This window comes from Macadamia integrifolia, unplaced genomic scaffold (assembly GCF_013358625.1).
Source record: "Macadamia integrifolia cultivar HAES 741 unplaced genomic scaffold, SCU_Mint_v3 scaffold951, whole genome shotgun sequence".
In the NCBI taxonomy this organism is placed as follows: Eukaryota; Viridiplantae; Streptophyta; class Magnoliopsida; order Proteales; family Proteaceae; genus Macadamia; species Macadamia integrifolia.
Window position 1 is genome coordinate 304,397 of NW_024870594.1, and position 23,973 is coordinate 328,369.

A 23,973-nucleotide genomic window follows, 5' to 3' on the forward strand; every position below is an offset into this window, starting at 1 on the left:
ATTTAGGTATCGGGATCTGGCCATATTAACCGATACAAGATCAATTGTACAAAATCCATTAAGGTGGAAAAAACACTATCAAAAATCTTAGGGTGCAGAAGTATCCAATCCAAATCACGATAATAATCTGCATGAGATTGACAGAGAAGAAAAAAAGAGAGACTCCAAAGGGAGGAGCAACCAATTGTATCTCTCATTATGTATTTATAATAACCAAAACTAATAACCTTAAAATACCTATTGAAAATAGAAAACAAAAATCCTAATCTGACCAATTTAGGTTAACAAGGAGTTTAACCTCACTTGTTTATTTGGAAAAGCATTAAAAGCAACAAAGGACCCAGACACCAATCCAATGGTCAAATATTCTTTTTTTTTTGGTAATCGTGGTCAAATATTCAAAATATTATATTAGCACAAATGCAGCATTTTTTGTTTTTTTTGCCCCTTTGGTTTTTGGAGGGCGCCTTGAGGCCCGACTTCACCCATTCTTCCTCAAACGGACCTCAATGGCTCAATGGGGGCTCAACCCCCTTTGCCGATGAGGTAGTGGGTGGCGTAATGTTCCACGCCTCAATCACCGGCAGAATATTCCACGCCGACCTCTTCCGCCTACGTGGCACATCTCTCTCTACACGCTTCCAACGCTGTCTAATCCCGGACAGAATATTCCACGCTGGAAGCCTCGCAGCATATCTAAACCATTTCAATCCACGTGGCACCACTCATTGGTCACCACTCTAATCTCAGAAATTTTTTACCCACTTCTCCAGATTCGTCGCCGAAGCTCCTCCCATTAAAATTCTTTCTGCCTCCACGTTCTGAATTGGGAATCTAGCGGGCCTTTGAATCAATCTCTCTCTCTCTCTCTTCAGTTAATTTTAAATTAAAAAAAAAAAATTTAAAACCATTAAATGATCTAAACTGATCGAGTCTCCTCGTTTTTTCGCTCACTTCATCTTACAAAAATTTTTCCAAAATTCTTGATACTTGAAGCTACAGATGATCGAGTTTCAGATCTTCCATCTGAACGTTTTTTAAATAATTGCTTTTGTGAAGGAGAAGAGTTTAAGAAAGAGATCAAGAGAAGGTATCTGCTTTTAAAGACTTTCTGAGAAAGAATTCATCAGCTGAAGAGAGCTTGTTCTATACAGGTGAGATTGCTCCAACAAATAGAATGAGAATAGGAATCACAGGCTTTTCACGGATTGGTCTCACTTGCCTTTTCTTTTCGACATTCTCTTAAAAGGAAATTCTGGTTTACAAAGTGAGGATTTGCAGAGATAAAAGCAAAAGCTATTTGAGGCAGAACATACAGAGAGAGAGAGAGAGTTGAGAATTTGGATCTGAGAAGAGGTGGCGGTGGCGGTGGCGGAAGTGGCGGAGACGGCGAGATGGAGAGGACGTGTGGTGGATACCCGTACGACACAGGGGTTGTGCTGTCCAGGGACCCCAAGCCGCGGCTAAGGTGGACGCCTGACCTTCATGACAGGTTCGTCGATGCAGTCTCAAAGCTTGGTGGACCGGATAGTAAGTTCCTCTTCCCTTCACGACTTTTCCGGTTCGACCGCCGTGTATTTCAAATTGATCCTGAATCTCATTTTACTCCTCCTGGCAATTGGAAGTTTATTGAGGGTATTTTGGTCTATTTGTACAGAAGCAACTCCAAAGTCGGTGCTGAGGATGATGGGCATGAAGGGATTGACATTGTACCATCTGAAGAGCCATTTACAGGTTAAAACTTGGTTTCTTTGTTTTCTTTGTTCATAATTTTATTTGGACCGAGTTTTTTTTCGAGGGTGAACTGGAATTTATTCATCACGGTGTTTTAAATGGGCTTGGGTTATCAACATGGAATAATGGGTGAACCGTTTTTACTAGGTGAAAGGAAAACTTTCTCCAGAGTATTATGATGAAGATTGGAAATATCTCTCGGTTTTGTTTCATTTTTGGCACTCTTTTTGTATAATCCTATTGTGAACTGTCCTCTACATATACTTCTACCAAAAGAAAAAAGTTCCTCTACATATACGTTGGCCAACACATGTGTCAGAGGCTTACACCAATCATTTTTATTTTCATAAATAACTCTGATACATGCGGGAATGTATTGAAAATCTATTCTTGACCTCTGTTAGACCCATTATCCTGTCAATAGGATAAGAAATCGCCCAAAAAACAAATTGGCGGGCTTGTCCAAGCAAAGTTTGAGAAGACGAATTAGGATTGAGATTGATCAAAACCGATATCCATTTGTTCCAAACAATCGTGATCGATCCGATACGATCCTCAAACCATGTGTCCATGTATAGTAGATTTTGTGAACCCTTGGATGGAACGAATTGATGTTCTAAAGGGACCTGTGTGACTTAGATAAGAGACTTACCATGCCAGCTGTTTTGAAGCCCTGCGCTCCTTTAACGTTGAACTCTCTAATATAATATGGACTGAGATGTCTCCGTATGTCGGTGGGTGTAGAAATACAGATTGGGAAGGCAGCTGGCGAAGAAAGAAGCGAACTTGGAGCGAAACACGCATACTGTTGGTAAGTCTCATGATCAAGTTAAATTTATATTATTTTTCCAAAATCACATGGATCTCCACCATCTAGTCAAATTGGTGGGTCAGATCTTCTAATTTGTTGGCAGGTATCAGAGTTGGTCTAGACTACAGAGTTTTTCTATGTTTACCCCAACGGGATAGTTCAGTTGGTAAAGACTAATAGAGTTTAACTATCTAATTTTTCTGTTAAAAAAAAAATAAAATATATATATATATATATATATTTATTGCACTCTTTAAATAGGGTTTTTTCATCTTTTTCTTATGGTTCTTGTACGCTATCAATCATTGAGGAATACTTAGGCTTAGAGGGTGGTCCCCCTTTCTCATGTAAACGCGATCAGAATTTGAACATGTCGCGTTTTACTGGGAAGGATCGAACCATGGGAACGAATCTACAGGGCTATCACCTTATTTGGCTAGATTTCCAACCTTTTCACAATTACAATTCATTGCGCGCGTAGGCTTTGAAGCCAACTGAAAAAGGCTAGCGCGCGTAGCAAATAAAACGGATGAGCTAACGAGCAACGGCTTTCGCGCGTCGTGCTCAAGTGCTCTCAAGCCGGAGCATGCCCTCCGTTTTCTCGCGACTTGACATATATATAATATATATATATATATATATTGTTTTCTTTTTTTACTTTGACTAAAATTTGATTATTGAGATTTATGTAAATCTTCTCACATAGGCTAACCCATGTACTAGTAAATGACAAATAGTAAAACATCTTATTTCACATGTTAATTCCCTTTATTGATTTCTCAGGAAATTTGAATGGACAAAGACATGTGCATTCCACAGTAACAAGTACCACTGCCATTGCAAGTAGCACGGGAAGGTATGTAACCTTTTTTTTTTTAATTATTATTTTTTTATTGGGGGGGGGGGGGTGTGTGGGGTTGTTTAAAAGTAACCATATTCAAGTCACTGAATGAATGGATTGGTTTATAATCTTGTGTGGTATTATATTATCTAACCTTGATGATGTGTGAAAAAAGATAAATTTTGGCCTTACCTACCTGTTCCTAGGGTTGTTCCTGGTGAAAATGCAAGTGACTACAGGCATGTTGGCTTAGCCCAATTGACAAAAGACCTTGGTAGTACACTTCATAAAATCGACGGAACCAAGTTCCTAGCCTGAGTTCGAGGCCAGGTCCTCCTAGAATTGGGAGAGGGATGAGAGAAATGGAATGGTGAATAATAGTATTATAGTGTTGTCTCCTACTATTACATGCATCACTTAAATAAAATAAACAAATTAACAACTGAAATCTACATGGAGAACATGGGAGATATAACATGGGAAATATGACGTTAGCAACCAGATCACACGTAGTCCTTCATGTTCGTGGGTGGATGTCGTGCCCTGGTGGAAGGTGGTCGTTGGGCGGTTGAAAGAGGAGTCGTGACATCTCTGGTTGCAGGAACTTCCGACGAAGTGGGAATGGATGACGGTACCGCAATGTCCGATGCACGTGAGGGAGTCTCCATTCCGAACAGTAACGGCAAAGGTAGTCTTGAAGTTGATGGGATGATGCAAATGTTTGGTAATTCGTTCCTGGATAAAATGTGTACTCCCGTTGTCGACCAAGATAGGAACAGAGAGGGATGGATATGCTACCAGCGGAATGAAGGGTGCGAAGGGATGGATGTCCGGCAAAGGCATGGAGGGAAATTTCTGGTTGGTCCAAGGATGGGTCTGGTTCAGGAGGGAAGGGGGAGGTTCTAGTTCAGGTTGGTGTTGTGGATTCGATGCTTCCTCATAGAACATGAGATAGAATTGAGGTTTACACCGATAGAGCTACTTTCGAATCCCACTAGAAAACAAGGACATGCATGAGCCAGATACTAAGCTCCAATATGTAGATGTGCTAGGTTAGAGACAACTCGCCTAACCCAGTATGTAGATGTGCTAGGTTAGAGACAACCCGCCTAACCCAGTTATTATTTCTTGGCTTGGGCTCGTGTTTTAGACCCTGAACACCTGGTCTTGGGTTGGGCTTTTCTTGATCCATTTCCAGTTTCTACCTTATCGCAGTGGGTTTAAAAATTTCAATATGATCATTCTTCGCACATGTTAGGGATTTCGATCCAACAATTGAAAAGAATAATAGGTTACCTCATGAATCACAAAAGTAGTTTTTGTATTTCTGTCCGAAAAAAAAAATGAAAAAAAAATAAAATCACAAACACAATTCCTCCGAGGGAACTTATCTCTTCCACAATTTGGCAATATAGAATGCAACATATTCGTCGGCAATGATTGCCCAAATATTGAGAAGACGATATCTTTTTTCTCACCCGCAACTAGGGTTTTCAAAACCCCAATTCACTACTCCATAAAGAAGAGATAAAAGTGTGTGTTAAGTTTGTCTCGAATTCTTGACCCATTTTGAAGAATGACCCGCTCCGACATATTTTGATGGCGACTCAAATGAGATTTTTTTCTGAGATTTGTAATGGAAGCAGAAGGGTTGGGCCAATAGGCCCAATCCTGGAGCCCAGTATTGATCTCGTATGGGGTGCGGGGACTTAGCCGTCACAGTGCGGTTTACCTGATGGATTGACCCGGGACTTGGAGGAGTATATAATGTACTATCATCTTGTTGAGCAAGCAGTTGTAATTTGGGGGGTTTTTTGAGCTAGGGTTTTTCTCACCGTTGTTTGGGTATAATCTCCTTTCTACAGAGTGAAACATGTTTTTCTTCGCCCAATGACATAGCACTCCACACCGGTGTATGAACCCCGTTAAATCTCTATGTGTTATGCGGATCTGTGTTTGTTTATTTTTTTTTATTTGTTGCCATTTGCTATAACAACATATCTTACATTATGAGGGAGAGAAAGGTATTGTTAGGCTAGGCCTACCTACCAAACCTCCCTTCTCTCTCTCTCTCTCTCTCTCTCTCTCTCTCTAAGTAGTGGATTATACTATGTAGAATCTCAAAGTTGCTGAAAGAAAAGGGAGAAGGTAATATTCTATTGGGATATCTATCTAAAATAAATTATTAGACAATATCTCTAATCTCAATTAAAGTATTTACCAATAAATATATTCAGATAAATGTAATTCTCATCTACCATAGCAATCCAATATTTCTGTGTATGATTGGATTTAAATCTACTCATAACTTGTTATGATCCCATATCAGTCACATAAGGGTTTGATCCCACATTGATTTTGAAAAAGATTTAATGTGGGTTGATATGGTCTTGAGTTTCCTCACCATATAAGCCAATTTATGGGGTTGATTTCTTCCAAGTTCATATTAATGGTATCAGAGCAGTCAATCCTTGTCCCAACCCTCACATAGAAGGGGCAACCCAGTGCTAGAGAAAGCCGCTAAGAAAGGGCTACTTGCCACAGGAAAAAACCCTAGAGTAGAATAGAGCCACTTAGAAAGGGTTATCTAATTATGATTAAAATGACTAACTTTATCTATTATGTACCTTATGTTAGATCAAAATTTCAAAAAAATTAGCCTGTCATGTTTATGTTCTTAATCGACAAGCACACTCAAGTCAAGTGCATAACTATCATTTTAGAGTGAACAATACACCGTGGTATGATGCCCACTACAGTATTGCACTTCCATTAGCTGTGTCCACTACCTATCTTAGAGGAAATGAATGTAAGCTATCTCATCAGCCTATTCAAGTGTTTTTATTAGCATCTATAAGAATCAATCTACATGATCCTTACACCTGTAAACAATAGAAGTCCATTAGATTTTCACACCTTAAGAATTCACATTCCACACTTGCTTTAACAATAAGGGGTGTTAAATCATAAGAAATATATTAGTTGGGTAGATATGTTTTGAATATGAAATATATTGTTGATGTGATTGGGTGTTCTAAATGAATATGAGATATGTTAAGACTAGTGACAACCAATCCTTAGTTTTGGGTGTTCTAACATGTGCATGAGACATATGGAGTAGTGCCAACTAATTCAATGAGAACATTTCTTATAGTAAAGAAACAAAGCATATTGAAGAATATAAAGAGTTGTTGAATTCAATAAAGTATGAAAAGCTACAATCATTCGCAACAACTATCAAGAACTTCAAAATCTACATTAGCATTGAAGATGAATTCTCTTATTAAGATCAAGATTATTTGTCCATGATGTTATACATATTGTAACTTGATATAAGGATCTAAGCAAGATAAAAAATAAATAAAAAAAATCCCATAAGATAGTGATAGCTAAGTGAAAACCCAAGAGCTAGGTGGTTTAGCTTAGAGTACTTTTAGACCTTGTTGTCGACGGTCATCCGTGTGAAGATGCGGTTGATGGAGCTGAAAAAAAAATTAACTTTGAACCTATGGATGATAGTGGCTGTCAACCATGACATCGTCCATCCGAATAGAAACTTGATTCAAATTGGTTTTCTGTTTCACAGTCAATTGTTTTTGTGTTTCGTGGTCAACTATAGTGGCATGTTGTCATTCATGAACAATCATTTGGTGATTCAAAATGGAAATTTTGATAATCTAATAAAAGATCTTAGTGGATAATCAAGTGTTAAGTTCTTAAGGCATTTCATTAATGCCCAAGAGAGCTTAACGGCTAGTTCAATTTGAAATTTGGGAAAGCAATTGATTAATGGTGAAGTTTAATTACTTCTCATTAATATTTTTGCCCTTGAATTCAAAATCAAATTGAATTTAGATTGACTCTAACGGCTAGTTTAACAGCTAGTTAGGTGCCTATAGGCTTGAGCCATATCTGGAAGGACTTAAGTTTGCCCCATATGGTGGTAACTTATCATAAGATAAAGAGTTTCTTGAAGATATCATGTTAAAGGAAAAGAGCAATTGACAGAACTTATGAAGATGCACCTGAGCAACAAAGGAGCAGTGATCAGACTTGAAGGAAGAAGCGATCTATTGCATTTGGAAGTGAACGTAGAGATTTCTCACGGGTTGTACTTAGTGTATAAAATCCTTGGCAGTGTGCCTTGTTACGCAATCCGAAGGACTGTGATTGTATGAAATCTTGGCTTCTGGCCTTAGTGGGAATCATTAATCAAGGACTTGGGTGCATAACCCGAAAGACTATGGTTGTTTTGGAGAAATCCTTGGCCATTGAGAGGTTTGGGTCCCAATCTAAAAGACTGTGATTAGTTGGTGTTAGGGCTTGATTCTTTCTTAGAAAAAGAATCAAATAGTGAAAATTTTTATAGTCAAGCAGACTATGCGAAAGGATGTAGGATTGAGGAGGATCCGAACCTCTATAAATCTATTATGTCTTTCAGTGGCTCTCTACCTCCTTGTAAGCAGTTTTTCTACCTTATAGTCATTTACTTGCATTACGAACATTTAAATGCTTGTCTTTGCTATAACAAGTAAACAAACTAGTTTTATTATGCATTTAAGTGAACATATTTTCTTATAAGTATCAATGGTAAAGTACTATGCAAGAATATCTAAAAGATATACAATCTTCACCTCGGTGAGGTGATTATATCTTAATCTCCTTTGGTATTTGTGTTTGATCATGAAGAAGTTTGATCACTTAAGGTACTGTTCATAAGATTGAGGTTGATCATTAAACAAGTGATCTTTCAAAAATGTGAGATTGTTTCAATGGGAGAGAAAATTTTCACAAACCCAATTCACCCCCTCTTGGATGATGCCATTCGATCTAACAAGGAGAATTACATAAATGCATGCAACATCATCTCATTTCTATATATATCGCATGTATTCAATACTAAATCAAGGAATATAGTAGTTAAGGATCAGATCTAAATTCAAATTGACATTCTGTCCTACAAATGTCACTTTGATTTTATGATGGGTGGGAGCAATACGACATCATTTATCACTCCCACTCAATTAATTAAATTAGACATATATCTATGTATCACATATATCATGTGACCTACCATCATCCATCATCTTTGTTGTCGTCTCGAACAAAGTACAACCTGTAGACACCCAATTTTGTCACCCCCCTTTGGCTATGATGAAATATGGATCTTGGACGTAACTTCCGACTTCCGACCGACAGAGATGCTGATGGAAACACTCCCGAGTTTGAAACCCTAGAAATCCCCACGCGGGAGGGAAGGGGTTCAATTTTGACTTTTCATATATGAAGAAATTCGGTCAAGATGACCACACAGATGGATAGTGCTCAGAAATATGATTTTGACAATATATGTTACGCCAAAATTGGACCGACGGATCTCGGCAGTCATTCCCAAAAAATCACCTTTTTTTGCTTGCATGTCGCGCACACCGGCCACCCAACTGACCAGTCGGTTGGCCAAGCTAGCCAGCCAAGCCAACCAGCCCAACCAAGCCCAGCATGTCCGCACACCTGTGCATGGGTCTGTTGCACGCTGTTTGCGGGTCTACTGCATGCTGTGTGCAGGCCTGCCGCACGTTGTGCGCGGGCCTGCTGCACGCTATGCGGGAGTCCACCGCAAATTGTGCACGGGCCTACCGCAAGCTGTGCACGGGCCTGCCGCACACTATAAGCAGGCCTGCCGCACACCATGCACACTATGCCCGCACACCATGCACACTTGGCCCGCACACCGTGCACATGTCCCGCACACCATGCAAATTGTGCCCACACACCATGCACACATGGCCCGCACACCATGCACATGGCCCACACACCATGCACATTGTGCCCGCACACCGTGCACATTGCCCGCACACCCATGCATTCACACACCCATGACATAACCCGCACCTCCGGTAAAACTCTCTCTCCTCTCGCTTTTTAGAAAACTGCCTTTTTAGGCAAAAATTTCTCTCTCCTCCTGCTCTTCCAAAAGTTGCCTTTGTCGGCAAAACTTTCTCTCTCCTCCTACTTTTTCGAAAACTACCTTTTTCGGCAAAACCTTCTCTCTCCTCATGCTTTTCTAAAAATTACCTTTTTCGGTGAAACCTTCTCTCTCCTCCCGCTTTTCTGAAAACTACATTTTCCAAACTTTCTCTCTCCACCTGCTTTTCTAAAAATTACCATTTTTGGTAAAACTTTCTCTCTCCTCTCGCTTTTTTGAAAACTAACTTTTTCAAACTTTCTCTCTCCTCTCGCTTTTTCAAAAATCACCTTTTTCCAAACTAAAATTTGTCTCTCCTATTTTTTTCTGAAAACCACTTTTTACCCACTGGACAAAAGCCCTCCCCACCCATATTTTTCTTCAACCCCCCTTTTACCCATTGGACAAAAATCCTATCTCTTCACTTTAGGTAAAAGTCTCCCTTTCGTCCACTAGAAAAAGGGATTCCCCCTCTCCTACTTGGTTGAAAAAAAGCTATAAATACCCCCTATCCCTTAGAAAAAAGACACCAACAAACACCTGAATCCCTTTCAAAGTGAAATCTTCCTCCCCTCCCCCCTCTGGATTTTCTTCTAATCTTTAGAGCGATCTTCATTAAGATCCAAAAACTCATTTGGATCTTCAAAATGTTCTTCGGGATCTTGAAGATTTTCCATCCAAATTCTTATTAGGATCCAATTTTTAGCCAAAAATAGTATGTTCTTGAGCCACCTCCCTTGAGTGTTCTTGAGCATTCTTGAGATAGAAACCCCCCCTTTTTTTGAGGTTCTTTGGGTCTACGAAGAGATCTTTGTTAAGATCTGAAACTTTATTCGGATCTTCAAAGTGTTCTTTGGGACTTTGGAGTTATTCCATCCATTTTTAACTCAACCCATTTTGTTAGCCTTTCCTAGCCGAACCTCTATCTAAGTGTCCTTAGAATCATTTCAAGAAAAGCCATTCCCAGCGGAAGCTATGCCAAAGTACCACCTCCACCTAGCCCTCCCTTAGCCTATCCCCAACGGAAGCTCTACTGGAGTGCCATCTCATCCCAACCTCGAAAATAGCCATTCCCAACGGAAGCTCTGCTGGAGTGCCACCTCATCCCAAGCCCAGAAATAGTCTTTCCTAGTCGAACCTCTGTCCGAGTGTCCCTGAAATCTTTCTAGGAATAGCCATTCCTAGCGGAAGCTCTGTCGGAGTGCCATCTCATCCCAAGCCCAAAAATAACCATTCCCAGTGGAAGCTCTGCCAGAGTGCCACCTCATCCCAAGCTCAGAAATAGCCTTCCCTAGCTAAAGCTCTATCCGAGTCCAAAGCCGAAAAAAGCCTTCCCTATCCGAAGCTTTGTCCGAATCCAAATCCAAAAGTGACCGTTCCTAGCTGGAACTTTGTCTGAATACCATCACAATCAACATCTCTCAAGAAAGGACGTTGGAGGTCAAGACCATCTTCCCCTGAGCTGGGATAACACAAAAGATAGTTTGAGCCGATACCAATTAGGGGCCCACCCCTCTTAACCCGAAACAGGGGTCAAATTCAGGTATAATCTCTCTCCTCATTCAAGCATAATTTAGACATCTAATAAGCCTTGTTTTAGTGTATATAATAGTTTGAATTCAATTACTGTATATATATGTGATAACTGAGCCATACATGTGGAATAGTAATAATTGTAGAAAATGTTCGTTCGTAAGCATCTAGCAAGAAGACCGGTTGAATCGGGTAGATTGGGTGCTTAACACCTTCCCAACTCTATAACCTGATGCTTACCCTAAATCTCTGGACCAGACCAAATTTAGGGCCCTTTTCTTAGGAATTAGGCCCACCCCCGGATCCTAGGGCCATAACCTTAGGTGGCGACTCCAAACCCCGTTTGCATGATCCCGATCTCCGAATTGGACCATCATCAAAACCCCCATCTCAATTGATGAATTTTACACTCTTGCAAAATAGGCCTCCATGTATCTCCAAGCGATAATACGGCAGTGCGGGGCCCGTAAGCAAAGCACACACGACTCCAGCCACCTCCCCCCACCACGAAGGTGAAGGGAGAGAGAGGAGAGAGGATGGGGATCCACCTCCAGCCACTACTCTCACAGTGGTGACTCCACTGGTGATAAATGTCAAGCTTCCAATACTAGATGCTACCTTTAAATGCAAGAACATTTTCTTCCACATTTGTTTGAAAACGTGTTTGGATAACCCCATGTTTGTAATTATATTCGCTAACTGCATCGTACAACGTGCTCGAAGTGAAATCATTTGGCGAGGGACTCCTTGTCATGCCCTCACCCTCGGGGAGGTCAGTGCATGTCATGGAGAGTACTCTGAGAGCAAATGATACCCACTTCCTATACAAGAATGAAAGGTATTGTCAAACGACGAGGATTTTGTATTTGTGCCAGCACCCTCAGGGAGGTCCATGCACTTTATAGCATTCTGAGATCGAATGCGTCATCAAACGGTGAGGAAGTCCGTATTTGTGCCAGCACCCTTAGAGAGGTCCGAGCACTTTACGACATTCTGAGATCGAATGATGGTTATCCTACATTACACTTTTGCACACATTCACTCATGGTTCCACCACCCCGTGGCCAATTGCTTAACCTCGTGTGTAGTCATGAGTAATGGGCAAGGAAGTCACCCCCTTGATCTCGTACCTACGGGTATATCAAAAGGATCACGTACCTTTTGTATATAGATCCTCTCAAGGAAGCCTTGTTGGTCCTATTGCATCAACCACATACTCGCATCATGCAGAAAATAGATGAAGAAGCTAGGAGCGCCACAAGCTAATTGTAGAACTTGTTTGCGGTCTTGAAAGGGAATGTTCCTACACTATATTCCCATAGTAAAGAATTGTTTTCTAAAGTGGGTTTCAGATAAAAGGTGTCCCTCCTCCTTAAGGAAAAAGTCCAGATACGTGACTTAGGGGCAATCCCGCCAGAGTCACGTCAAGTCTTGAGAAGTCCTGAGAAAATCAGGAGGAAGGACACCTAGTGGGAAAAGAACAAGGAAAGCATGATTTTATTACATGGAATGTCTTATGAGAATATTCTCGACAAGCCATTTGTATGAATCTCCCGCTTGTGACATTGGGTGGACCAGGGGCATTGAACCCTATCCACCCCTATCATTAAGCGGACTAACTTTGGATGGATCATTGGTTGATAATCTAGTGAATGTGTGAACAACGGGTAGGGAATTCAAGAATCCTAAAATAAACCACTTTTGGTTCAGGCACAATTTCACATCTCAAGTATTCGTCACGGTCCCTTTGGACACGTTAGGGTAATCAGCTGACTCGCCTTAATCCAGAATCACCTCCGTCATCTCTTCAAGATTGTCTACTACCAAGTGATTATAGCCCAGTAAACATGGATCCACCCAACATGGAAACACCCGAACAGGCCTGGGTCCGTCCCATGGAGACCTTACAGACAGAGATGGCTGAAGTCAGAAGAGGGATAGCTCAGATACTGCATACACTTCAGAATCCTCCCAAAGCTGATCCTAGGAATGAGCCAGCACCAGCAATAGGAGATATAGACCAAAATGGAGCTATAGGTCATCGTGGGAATTCTTTTTGAGTTTACTTAGGGGAACCAGAGCATATCCAACCAATTGGTAGAAAGGATCTTCACCTACCCGTCCCAATGGTCAACGAGGGGCCTATTCCAAGGTCCCTCCGCCTAGGGTAGTTATTGAAGATGAAGAAGAGGAATCACAACACACGTCCTCTTTGAGCCTTTGGAGACAGAGAAATAAAGGAAACTCAGAGAGCAATTAGAGAAGTTAGAGAGCATGATTCGAGTAGGAAAAGGCTCAGAAGGCCAAGCAGTGGATTTTGAGGAAATGAGTTTCTTCCCTAGAACAAGAATTCTAGAAAAATTCAAGTGGCTGACTGATAGATTTGATGGATCGGGAGACCCCAAGGCTCATCTCAAGGTCTTCCTCAACATCGCCAAGTCATGACAACTTGCAGATAACTAGATGGGGCAAGCCTTCATATTAACCCTATCAGGACCAGCACTGAGATGGCTCATATATTTGAAGTCATCACAAACTCTGAATTGGGCAACGGTGGTGAAGGCCTTCACCAAATAGTACTCATACAATATTGAGGTGGATGTGAAATGTCGGGAGCTTGAGACGTTGAGACAACATCCTAAAGAAGGATTCACCACCTTCTTGATTAGATTGAGCGACAAGGCCGCCAAGATGGCAGATAGGCCTTCAGAAGCAAAGCATGTAGAGATGTTAATAGAGAACTTATCAAAGCCCTATTATGATGTTCTTTACTATCAGTATTTGTAAACTTTTGATGCCTTGATAGCCACCGGCACACAGGTGGAGAATAGAATTCTAAAAGAGGCCCAATATCAAGGATCCTCCCAAGATGCAAGCAAGAACACCCGAATCGGACAGGGAAAGGGTCTGGAGACTAATATGGTAAGTGCAATTTAGCAGTCAGTCTCACCAGCCATTTCTTCACAACCCTTCATAATACAAGCAGATGCACCCGCCCAGAAGGCTCCTCATCCAATAAGGTAATTTTTTGACCTGGGAATGCCCATAACGGTCGTATATGAGAAGTTAAAAAAGCAAGGATTGCTAAGGACAGTGGCTCCAAGAGTGATCAACAACCCTCCTCCCGCTTGGTATAGGGATCATAAGTATTGTGCCTACCACACTCAGAAGGGCCACAATACTAAAAGATGTTTGGGTTTACAGTATGCAATTCAAGACTTGGTAGACAATGGAACCATTGAGGTCAAGATCAAACAGCCTCCCAATGTCAATACCAACCCACTCCCTGATCATGTGAACAATCTAGATGAAGAAACTACGAAGAGAGACCCCACTCAACTCATTATACCTAGAGCTCAGAAGAATCATATGAATGCCCTTGCTTATAGGACGATCATGAGTCAAAGGGCTGGAGTCATAAGAAACCCCAGAAGAAGAGAATCATCAGAGGAAGAGTCAGAAAAGTGGGTACCCCCTGTCCATCCCTTCTCATCAGAAGAATCCACTACATCGCATTACCAACCTCTGCCACATTATCATTCTCCGCCATATTATCAGTCTCCACCATATCATCAACCTTTCCCCCACCATCGTGGAGGACCCTCTTAATCCTATCACCCCCAATCTTTATATCCTACCTCTCACATTACATCATCTTCATATCATCCCACTTCATATCCCTCATCACCCTCATACCAATCCCATTCTCATGGTTCGGTGTATAACCCAAAAGAAGGATGGACAGACGGGTATGATTGGAAGGATATGCTTGCACTACCAGATTCCCCAAAGATGACTTCATCAACAGGGTCAGTAAATGCATTGGGGGAAGACCAATAGAGTGATCCCACTTCTCTAATCCATCTTGCCATAACTTCATAAGATAATCCAGAGGTAATTGAAGAGATTACAACTGATCTTCTCAGAGCAGTAATCAAATTGGCTATAGGGGAGCAGATCAAAGAATACACTTCCTTAATCCACATAGGGAGTGACACAGATGATGATGAGTCAAGACTGGTCCAACTTCAACCCAGTAATGATAGGACCAACCCTATGGAATTCTTTTGGTCCATATGCTCTGAATACTACGAGTATTTGGATGCCAGAGAATTTGATGGTCTTAAGGAATCTGATGAAGAATCAAGTGGGAGTGAAATCAACAAAGAAGAGGATGATGACGATGACGATGAGGATGAGGATGAAAATGAAGATGAGAATGATGGAGATGACTCTGAGGATGATGGGTATCTAGACTGGGGTGACTACCAAGGGCCTTGGTACAATGATTATGATGATGAGTCAGAATATTACTCACCAGAACATCCGATATGTTTCTCAGTCTATGCCATTAGCAATGATGACCTAATAGCTGATCCAACAGGTAGCATTTATCCTTCCATATGCATTGAGGAAGATGCTTTTACATCAGATTCAGGGAATGAGGGGGAATCTGGAGATCCGACGTAAATTTATATGGATGAACAGTACTCCACATTTGAGTTGGAAGAAAAATTATGTGAAGTGTATTCCAACACATTGAGGATGCAAGAAAGGGTAGAAGAAATTGACAAAATATTAGGGGAAGTAACCGTCAATGATCTTTACTACCAGGAACAATTGGATGATCTGGAGGAAATAGGACCAGATGACACAATTGCAAAGGCAGTAGACGGTGGACGGTGGATATTTATGGAGGTAGACAGTAGATGATGTGATGTGTATTCCAATAGCTTTCTATTGCAGTCAAGAAGCTACGAGCCAAGATGGTGGATATTTGTGGAGGTCCTCGACTTCCCACCCTAAGCAAGGAAGGAGAATCAGAAGAAGATGATTCTATGGTGGGGATAATCACCCGAACCAACAGTGATGATGAAGATAGTTATCCCACCGAGATTATTGTGAAAAAACCAATCAATGTGATGGAAACTAGAAGTGGGAAGGACCACAAGGGCAAGGCTCTAGCAGTAGAGCAGCCAAGGGCTAATGAGGCCGGAACTAGCGATGTAAAGAAAGAGCCAGAGAACCCAGTCTTAGCTCAACTCAAGAAAAACCAGGGAAATATCTCTATTTGGGGATTGTTGATGGTGTCCCCTTCACACCGTGAAGCAGTCTTGAAGTCTCTCGTGAATGTGCAAGTGCCGATCGAGATAAATCAGACACACCTCGCACATATAGTAGGAGCAACATATGCAGTGCAGTCTCTGATGTTCTCAGATTCTGAGCTTCCTAAGGAAACCCAACAGAATTGGGCTCTGCACATTACAGTTGAATGCCTTGACAAAGTAGTTCCCTAGGTTCTTGTTGACAAATGGGCCGCTTTAAATGTGCTACCATTAAGATTAGCAAAGAGTATCAGTGTCAACTTGGAAGAAATGAGGCCAACCACCCAAACCATAAGGGCATACTATAATACCAAGAGGAAGATCCTTGGCATCATTACCCTTGCTGTAAAGATTGGCCCGATGAAGTTTGATGTTGATTTCCAAGTCATTGATATAACAGCAGCTTTTAACATGCTCTTGGGAAGGCCTTGGTTGCGTCCTACAAAGGTGGTGTCCTCTAGTCTCCATAAAAAAATGAAGTTCATTCATGAGAGGAAGGTGGTCTTAGTGGCCGGAGATCCTGAAGTGGTTAAAACTTTGACCAACATTGAAAATGGGGAAGAACAAGACCAGGAAGTCCAACTAAGTGGCTTTGAAATAGACACCACTTGCACAACCATTGCCAAAGAAGCTCCAAAGGAGAAAATCCTGGCTAACTATGAAGCCATCTGGAGTCCGCCAGTGAATTAGATGATGAAGAACATACAGTATTTTCCTGGCATGGGACTAGGGAAATATCACCAAGGAGTTCCAAAGCAGCCTAGTTTGGCGGTGAACAAAGCAAAGAATGGTCTTGAGTACACTCCTCCAACTGTCAAAGGGCAGAAAGTGTTGAGGATGACTATGAAGAACTCCATCACTTCCTACCCTACTCTCAATGGGTACTTCGTGAAAGAAGGAGAGGATTTCCCCTTTTGTGGAAGTGTGAAGCCATGGTTTGATAAAACCGTCGCCAAGATGCAAATAGGACTTGAAATTTTCTTCCAAGACGAGTTCAATTGGGTGACTCAAGAAGTGGAACAATAGAAAATGCTAGTAAAAGAAGGTGACCAGGATAGTTGCATCACTGGGATAGCAGAAATTGCACTAATTGAGATTGGGTCTTCCTCTGATGATCTTACAACATTGATCCAATCAAAGGAGGTACCTAGTTCTCGAGTTCTCATAAAGAGAGAATGGGTGAAGAAGATAAGGCTCACCTGGAGTCTGCCACTTCCCATTGATTTGAAAGGTTTCATTTGCTCTCTCCTACAAGAGCCAAGACCCCGAGAGTTACATGAGCTCAAGCCCCACCCTTTCAGAGGAAGAAGTGTGCATGCAAAACAGAGGAGAGCACAGAGGATGATGGTTTGTATGTACTGTGCCCAAACCAATTGCAACAGAAAGGCTCGTGAAGGTGGTCAAAGATGTGACCGATGTACCAGGATGGCATCCCTCAGCAGGCTCGAAAATATGGACTTCATAGAAAAAGGATTGAGCAGTCTCCACCAATCTTTACCCCTTAGAAAGTTCGACTTCTGAGAGCATGAGATTGATCAGCTGGTGTTTATGAAGAAGCAGGCACCTGTCCAGAGGAACCATTACGCCACTAAAGAAATAGCAGCAACTTTCTCAAAAGGTAAAGAAGGTCCTTTGCCACATCTCCTCATCCATCAAGCCACTGAACCACTTCTGAACTGGACAAGCATGGGAGAAAACTTCAAGTTTGATCATGCTATTGAGTCAACTAGCCTGATTACCACTGGCAAAAGCATCAAGCCAGTTTGTCGTCTCCCCTTTTGATAAGAGTCTAGACTCCTTGTATGACGAGTCTGTTACTCCTTCTTTCATGAATGAAATTTTTGATTCCGAGTATGACTTGCCTCTTTTTTCCGATGATGATCTTAATAAATATCAAGAATTAATAAAACAATGTAAACCAAAGAATGCCCAACCCATCTGTGAGGATACTTGGGTTATTAATCTAGGAACCTACCAATGCCTTCGAGAGGTAAAAAAATTGGCACTACCCTTGATGATGAAGAAGCAGAACTGATGAGTAATCTTATGAAGGAATTCGCCGAGGTCTTTGCTTGGTCTTATAAGGATATGCTCATCGATTGCCAACTCACCCTAGGGTAAAGCTGGTAAAATTGAAGCTTTGAAGAATGTGGTCGGAATGGAGTGAGAAGATCAGAGAAGATGTTGTGAATCAATGGAATGCAGGGTTCCTACAAGTGGTAAAGTACCCCCAATGGTTGGCCAATATTGTACCAGTACCAAAGAAAGATGGAAAGGTACGAATGTGCATAGACTACCAAGATCTTAACTTAGTAAGCCCTAAAGATGACTTCCCATTACCTCACATTGATGTATTGGTGGATAATACGACAGGGTATGCTTTATTATCATTCATGGATGGATTCTCGGGATATAACCAAATAAGCATGCACCCAGAAGATCGTGAGAAAACAACCTTCACCACTCCATGGGGAACCTATTGTTACAAGGTGATGCATTTTGGACTGAAGAACGCTGGGGTAACCTATCAAAGAGCAGCCAATGCCATATTGCATGACATGATGAACAAAGAAGTGGAAGTCTATGTGGACGACATGAGAGTAAATTCGAAAGATCGACAGGGGGCATATTCCTGCACTAAGGTGATTTTTTGAAAGAATTAAGAAGTATCAGTTGAAGTTGAATCCTAAGAAGTGTGTATTTAGGGCAACGGCAAGAAATTTGTTAGGCTTTTTGGTGAGTAAAAGAGGCATTGAAGTCGACCCTATCAAGATCAAGGCAATTCAGAAATGCCCACGCCTCAGACTGAGAAGCAAATACAAGGATTTCTGGGTCATATCCAATATATTAGAAGATTCATAGCTCAATTGACTACAATCTATGAACCAATTTTCATGCTGCTGAAGAAGGATCAACCCACATAATGGAATGACCAATGCCAACAAGCCTTGGACATGATCAAGGAGTACCTTATGAACCCACCAGTATTGACACCACTAGTGGAGGAAGAACCACTTCTGTTGTATCTGTCCGTGGGAGAGTATTCCATGGCTCTTTGCTAGCACAAAAGGAAACGAAAAAAGGGGCAAAGTATGCCATATATTACCTCAGAAAAAGTTTCTGGAATATGAGACCCGGTACACATCTTTGGAAAGAACTTATGCTGTATTGATTTGGGCAACTAAAAGGTTACGACACTACATGGTTTCCTATCCGGTGCATTTGATCTCAAAGATGGATCCCATTAAATATCTCTTCAAGAAAAGGGCCTTAACAGGAAGATGGCGCATTGGTTGCTTTTGCTATCAGAGTTTGACATCACCAATGTTACTCAGAAATCTATCAGGGGGCAAGCCATAGCCTATCATTTGGCTGCCTACCCCACAGAAGATGGAAGGTCCTTAGATGATGCCTTTCCCGATGAAGGAATTGCCACAATGGAGGAAGAAGACACAATTAATGAATGGCAGTTATTCTTTAATGGGGTAGCCAATCAAAAGGGTTGTGGTGTAGGAATATTGCTTGTACTCCTAACGATCTTTATTTACCTTCGTCATTCTGCCTCGACTTCCTATGTACCAATAACATTGTTGAGTATGAAGCTTGTGCTTTGGGGCTTGAAACCACTTTAACCATTGGGGTGAAAAGGATCAAGGTTTATGGTGATTCATCTATTGTCACCTGCTAGACACAGGGAAAGTAGAAAACTAGAGATGAGAAGCTGAAGCCATATCAAGAGCATCTGGAAGAGGTGATTGAACACTTTGAAAAGCTATCGTTCGAATACTTCCAGAGGAATAATACAGGTTTGCTGATGCCCTTGCAACCTTGGCTTCTATGGTAGAGTGCAACCCTGTGGCTAGAGTCCAACTATTCTTGGTAGAACAAAAAAGTAGGTTGTTTATCAAAATTTGGTTAACTCTCTCACTGTGGATGGTAGGTCCTGGTTCACTCATATAGTGGATTTCATCAGGGAAAGGAAGTATCCAGTTGAAGCAGCTGACAGAGAGAAGAAGTTTCTGAGAAGATATGCCACCCAGTTTATTCTTTAAGAGGAGCTGTTATACAAACAGTCCTATGACGGAATACAGTTGTTGTGTGTAGATGAGGAACAAGCTACAACCATCATGGAAGAAATTCTTCAAGGTCTTTGTGGACCACACATGAATGCTAAGATGTTATCTAAGAAGATCCTCAGGCTAGGATATTACTGGAACACAATGGAAGCAGATTGCGTGGACTTTGTCAAGAAATGCCACAAGTGTCAGATATTTGCTAATATCATACATATCCCGCCAATAGAGTTACATTCGCTCAGTTCACCTTGGCCATTCTCCACTTGGGCATTGATATTATTGGAAAGATCAACCTTAAAGCATCCAATGGCCACGAATTCATCTTGGTAGCCATTGATTATTTCACCAAGTGGATAGAAGCTCAGTCCTATGCAGTCCTCACATCTGCTAAGGTGGCTAAGTTCATCAAGGAAAGCATCATTTCCCGATATGGAGTACCTTAAGAATTAATATCAGATTAGGGATCCCATTTCTGGGGCAAGAGCGATAAAATTTGTACAAAATTCAGTATCATAAGGCATCGCTCTACCACTTATAGGCCACAGACCAATGGGGCAGTAGAAGCAGCTAACACGAATATCAAAGTCATTCTGTAGAAAATGGCAAAAACACATAAGGATTGGACTGATAAGTTACCCCTTGCATTATGGGCATACCGGACTTCTGTATGATCCTCGACGGGGGCAATCCCTTTCTCTTTGGTATACGGAGTTGAGGTGGTTCTACCCATGGAAATGCTGGTACCATCCCTAAGGGTGCTAGTCAGCTACCTGAAGGAGAGTGGGTAAAGGCCAGACATGACGAGCTCAATTTTCTTAATGAAAGGCGCATGAAGGCTATGGATAATCTGAAGAAGTATCAACTGAGAATGGCCAAGGCCTTTAACAAAAATGTGAAGCCCCGCCACATAGAGGCGGGTGAACTTGTTCTTTGAGAACAAAGGGCCCCGATTCATGACCTAAGAGAAAAATTCAGGCCCAGCTAGAGCGGCCCATTCACTGTCAAAGAAATCCTACCAGGCAAAGCTATGAAACTCATAGACCACAATGGTGAAGAAATACACGGACTGGTTAACATGGATTAACTCAAGAAATATTATGTCTGGTGGGGTGAATGGCCTGAACTACATCAGACCTGATTCCTTTTGAGGGATACATAGGCAACTTGACATGTGCAAGTGTAGTCTCAACCATCTAAAGGCAATAAATCGGTTCTTTGATCAATAATTAAAGTACCTTAAAAGATCATCATAGTTTGTGTCCCCCAAGAATCACCATTTGGCATGAAAGGCCATTAGGTATCTGCCATCCAGCCATTGGTCCATCACTTCTTACCCAAGATTCTATCCCCCAAGAATCGCCATTTGGCATGCAAAGCCATTAGGTATCTGTCATTCACCTATGGTTCATCCATTCTTATCTAGGTTTCTATCCCCTAAAAGAAATTGCCTCCCGGCATCAGTTTATCAAGGCCAGTTTATTCTCCACCCTTGATCAGTCAAAGTCAAAAGAAAAAAGAAGAGCTTGATGCAACAGTGGTAAAGGCTTGCTTGAATCATTAGTCAATGAGTAATGCTTTGATAAATCATCATATCTTATTGTTTGTATTGGTTTCAGGAAAATTTATGGGCTCGTTGGATAAGACGTTGAGGAAATGGACCTTAGACATAAGCATGAGGGCACGAAGATTGCTGGAATTCATGAATGTGTTATTTCTTGGCCAAGTTGGATGTGTCAAGCTACATCACCAATTACTCCGACAGGTGCCTCAACACTGGGATGCCGACCTGCATGTATTTCGATTTGGATTAATGGAGATTTGCCCAACTCTTGAAGAATTTTGGGTTTGTATGCTATCTCCACCCAAAAGCAGTTTGTTCCAACCCTCTTTAAAGAAGGATTGCTTAGAGGAAATTCAGGATTTCTTTGGATGGAAAGAAGAAGAAGTAAAGCAGTTTGTCAGGTATGGGAAGATTGACATTCTGAAGGTGGCTCAGATCTTCATCCAATATCTACCAATGGGAGGAATCCATCGGCAGTGATCTCTGGATGCTTGTTTACTTTGCATGATAGCTTGTTACGTTCTCCGCGCTCCCTGGTATGGTGCACCATCTGTTATGATTGAGGTAGTAAAACTGTTGAAGAAGGGAGGTGACATCGTCCCTATGGTTCTTGCAAAAACATTCAAGGGATTTGATGACATGAGCTATGGCCATAAATTCGGACTAGATCATTATTAAGGAAGTCCTGCTATTTTTCAAATTTGGCTCCTCGAGAAACTGAAGCTCACCATACCATTAAGGGGAAACCTACTTGGAGTTTTTTGTTACTGGGATAAGAGAGAAGTTCCAGAATTCGACCTTAGCACCGGTTAGAAGAAGTACTTGCAGGAAAGGACTATGCAGGATATAGCATGGAGGTGCCCAGGGAAGCCACAAGAAGATTTTTTGATGAAGACCTCTGGCCAAAACTATGTCAGACTGATGGGATTGACACACACGTCCTTTTATTTGCCTATGTACATCAGCCAACAATACGGCCTTGAGGAGATGGACCCAGAAGAGTTAGTGAACTTTCACCCACCTCAAGAATTATCTCCCCACTTGTTATTCACCTATCCCGTTTATGGTAGGAAAGTGGTCCCCCTTTTCATGTAATAGAATGAGGAAGTATTTAGATTTTCGTGTTATCCCAATTATTCTAATTATGACTTGAGTTACGGAATTGATTGTGTCTAAGCATTGCATGCAAAAAAAATAAATTTTTTCTTTGTGCAAAAAGTAAGTTTTTATAGAGAGGCTAAAATAAAATAATGAACAAACAAGGGGAGGGAAAAAGAAAAAGAAAGAAAATATCCATGTGTTTGTGTTTTCAGTGAATGCAGGAACAAATCCCTATGGGTCAAAAGCCATCATCAAGAATTAGATTCCAAACCAAATATCAAGAATCAAGGAAAAATCAAGAGGAAACATAATTGACCCAGCCCTAGGTGGCCCAATCTCATTTACCCGACCCTAGGTTGCCCAATCTCATTGACCCGGCCCCAGGCGGCCTAATCTAATTGACGCGGCCCAATCTAATTGACTCTGCCCTAGGCGGCCCAATTGCATTAACCCGGCCCCAGAATGTCCAATCTCATTGACCCGGTCTCAGATAGCCCAGTTTGGTTTGAAAGAACCCGCCTGGAAGACCAGATAGTCCAATCTGGTTCAAAAGAACCCACCTGAAAGACCAGATAGCCCAGCCCAGTTTGAAAGAACCCACCTGGAAGACCAAATTCCTTGACCTGGCACATGTGAAGCCCAGCTAAGGAAGAATCAGGATCAAAGGACTAACCTTTTTTGCAAGATTTGAAGAGCAGCGAATTCCTTTCCACAATTGGCAGCCCCAGGTAGGTCTTCAACTTCAAAGTAGGTATGAGATATTATCTGTTGCATTTTTCAACTCCGTCATAACTGAGCAAGATGACGGCAGTACATACTCCGAGTGACAAAATGTGGTCGTTCTTTTCTTTGCCCTTCGGCCGTTAGCACAAACCTTGACCAAAGAGGGGTATTCTATAGACACCCAATTTTGCCACCCTCCTCTGGCTATAATGAAATTTGGATCTTGGACGTGACTTTCGACTTCTGACCGACAGAGATGCTGATGGAAATACTCTTGAATCTGAAACCCTAGAAATCCCCGTGCAGGAGGGAAGGGATCCAATTTTGACTTTTCATATATGAAGAAATTCGGTCAAGATGACCATACAGATGGATAGTGCTCGAAAATACGATTCTGAAAATATATGGTACACCAAAATCGGACCGACGGATCTCCGAAAATCATTCCCATAAAAAATCATTCCCAAAAAATCACGCTTTTTCGGCAAAACTTGAGCGTCCACCCAACTGGCCGGCCCAGCCA

At 41.6% G+C, this 23,973-nt stretch overlaps 1 protein-coding gene across 3 annotated transcripts in view; it reads left to right on the forward strand.

Annotated features, from left to right (window-relative positions):
- Positions 1-757: 757 nt before the first annotated feature.
- The window catches only part of LOC122070589 (myb family transcription factor PHL11-like), a 28,951-nt gene continuing 5,735 nt past the window's right edge, over positions 758-23,973 (forward strand). The window contains exons 1-5 of one of the 3 annotated variants that reach the window (XM_042634784.1): positions 758-1,154; positions 1,250-1,530; positions 1,658-1,734; positions 2,479-2,545; positions 3,329-3,401. In XM_042634784.1, coding sequence (XP_042490718.1) covers positions 1,395-1,530; positions 1,658-1,734; positions 2,479-2,545; positions 3,329-3,401 — 353 coding nt within the window. In that variant the 5' untranslated portion in view covers positions 758-1,154; positions 1,250-1,394. The remainder of the gene's footprint in view (positions 1,155-1,249; positions 1,531-1,657; positions 1,735-2,478; positions 2,546-3,328; positions 3,402-23,973) is intronic. The other 2 variants (XM_042634785.1, XM_042634786.1) reach the window with 2 other exon arrangements.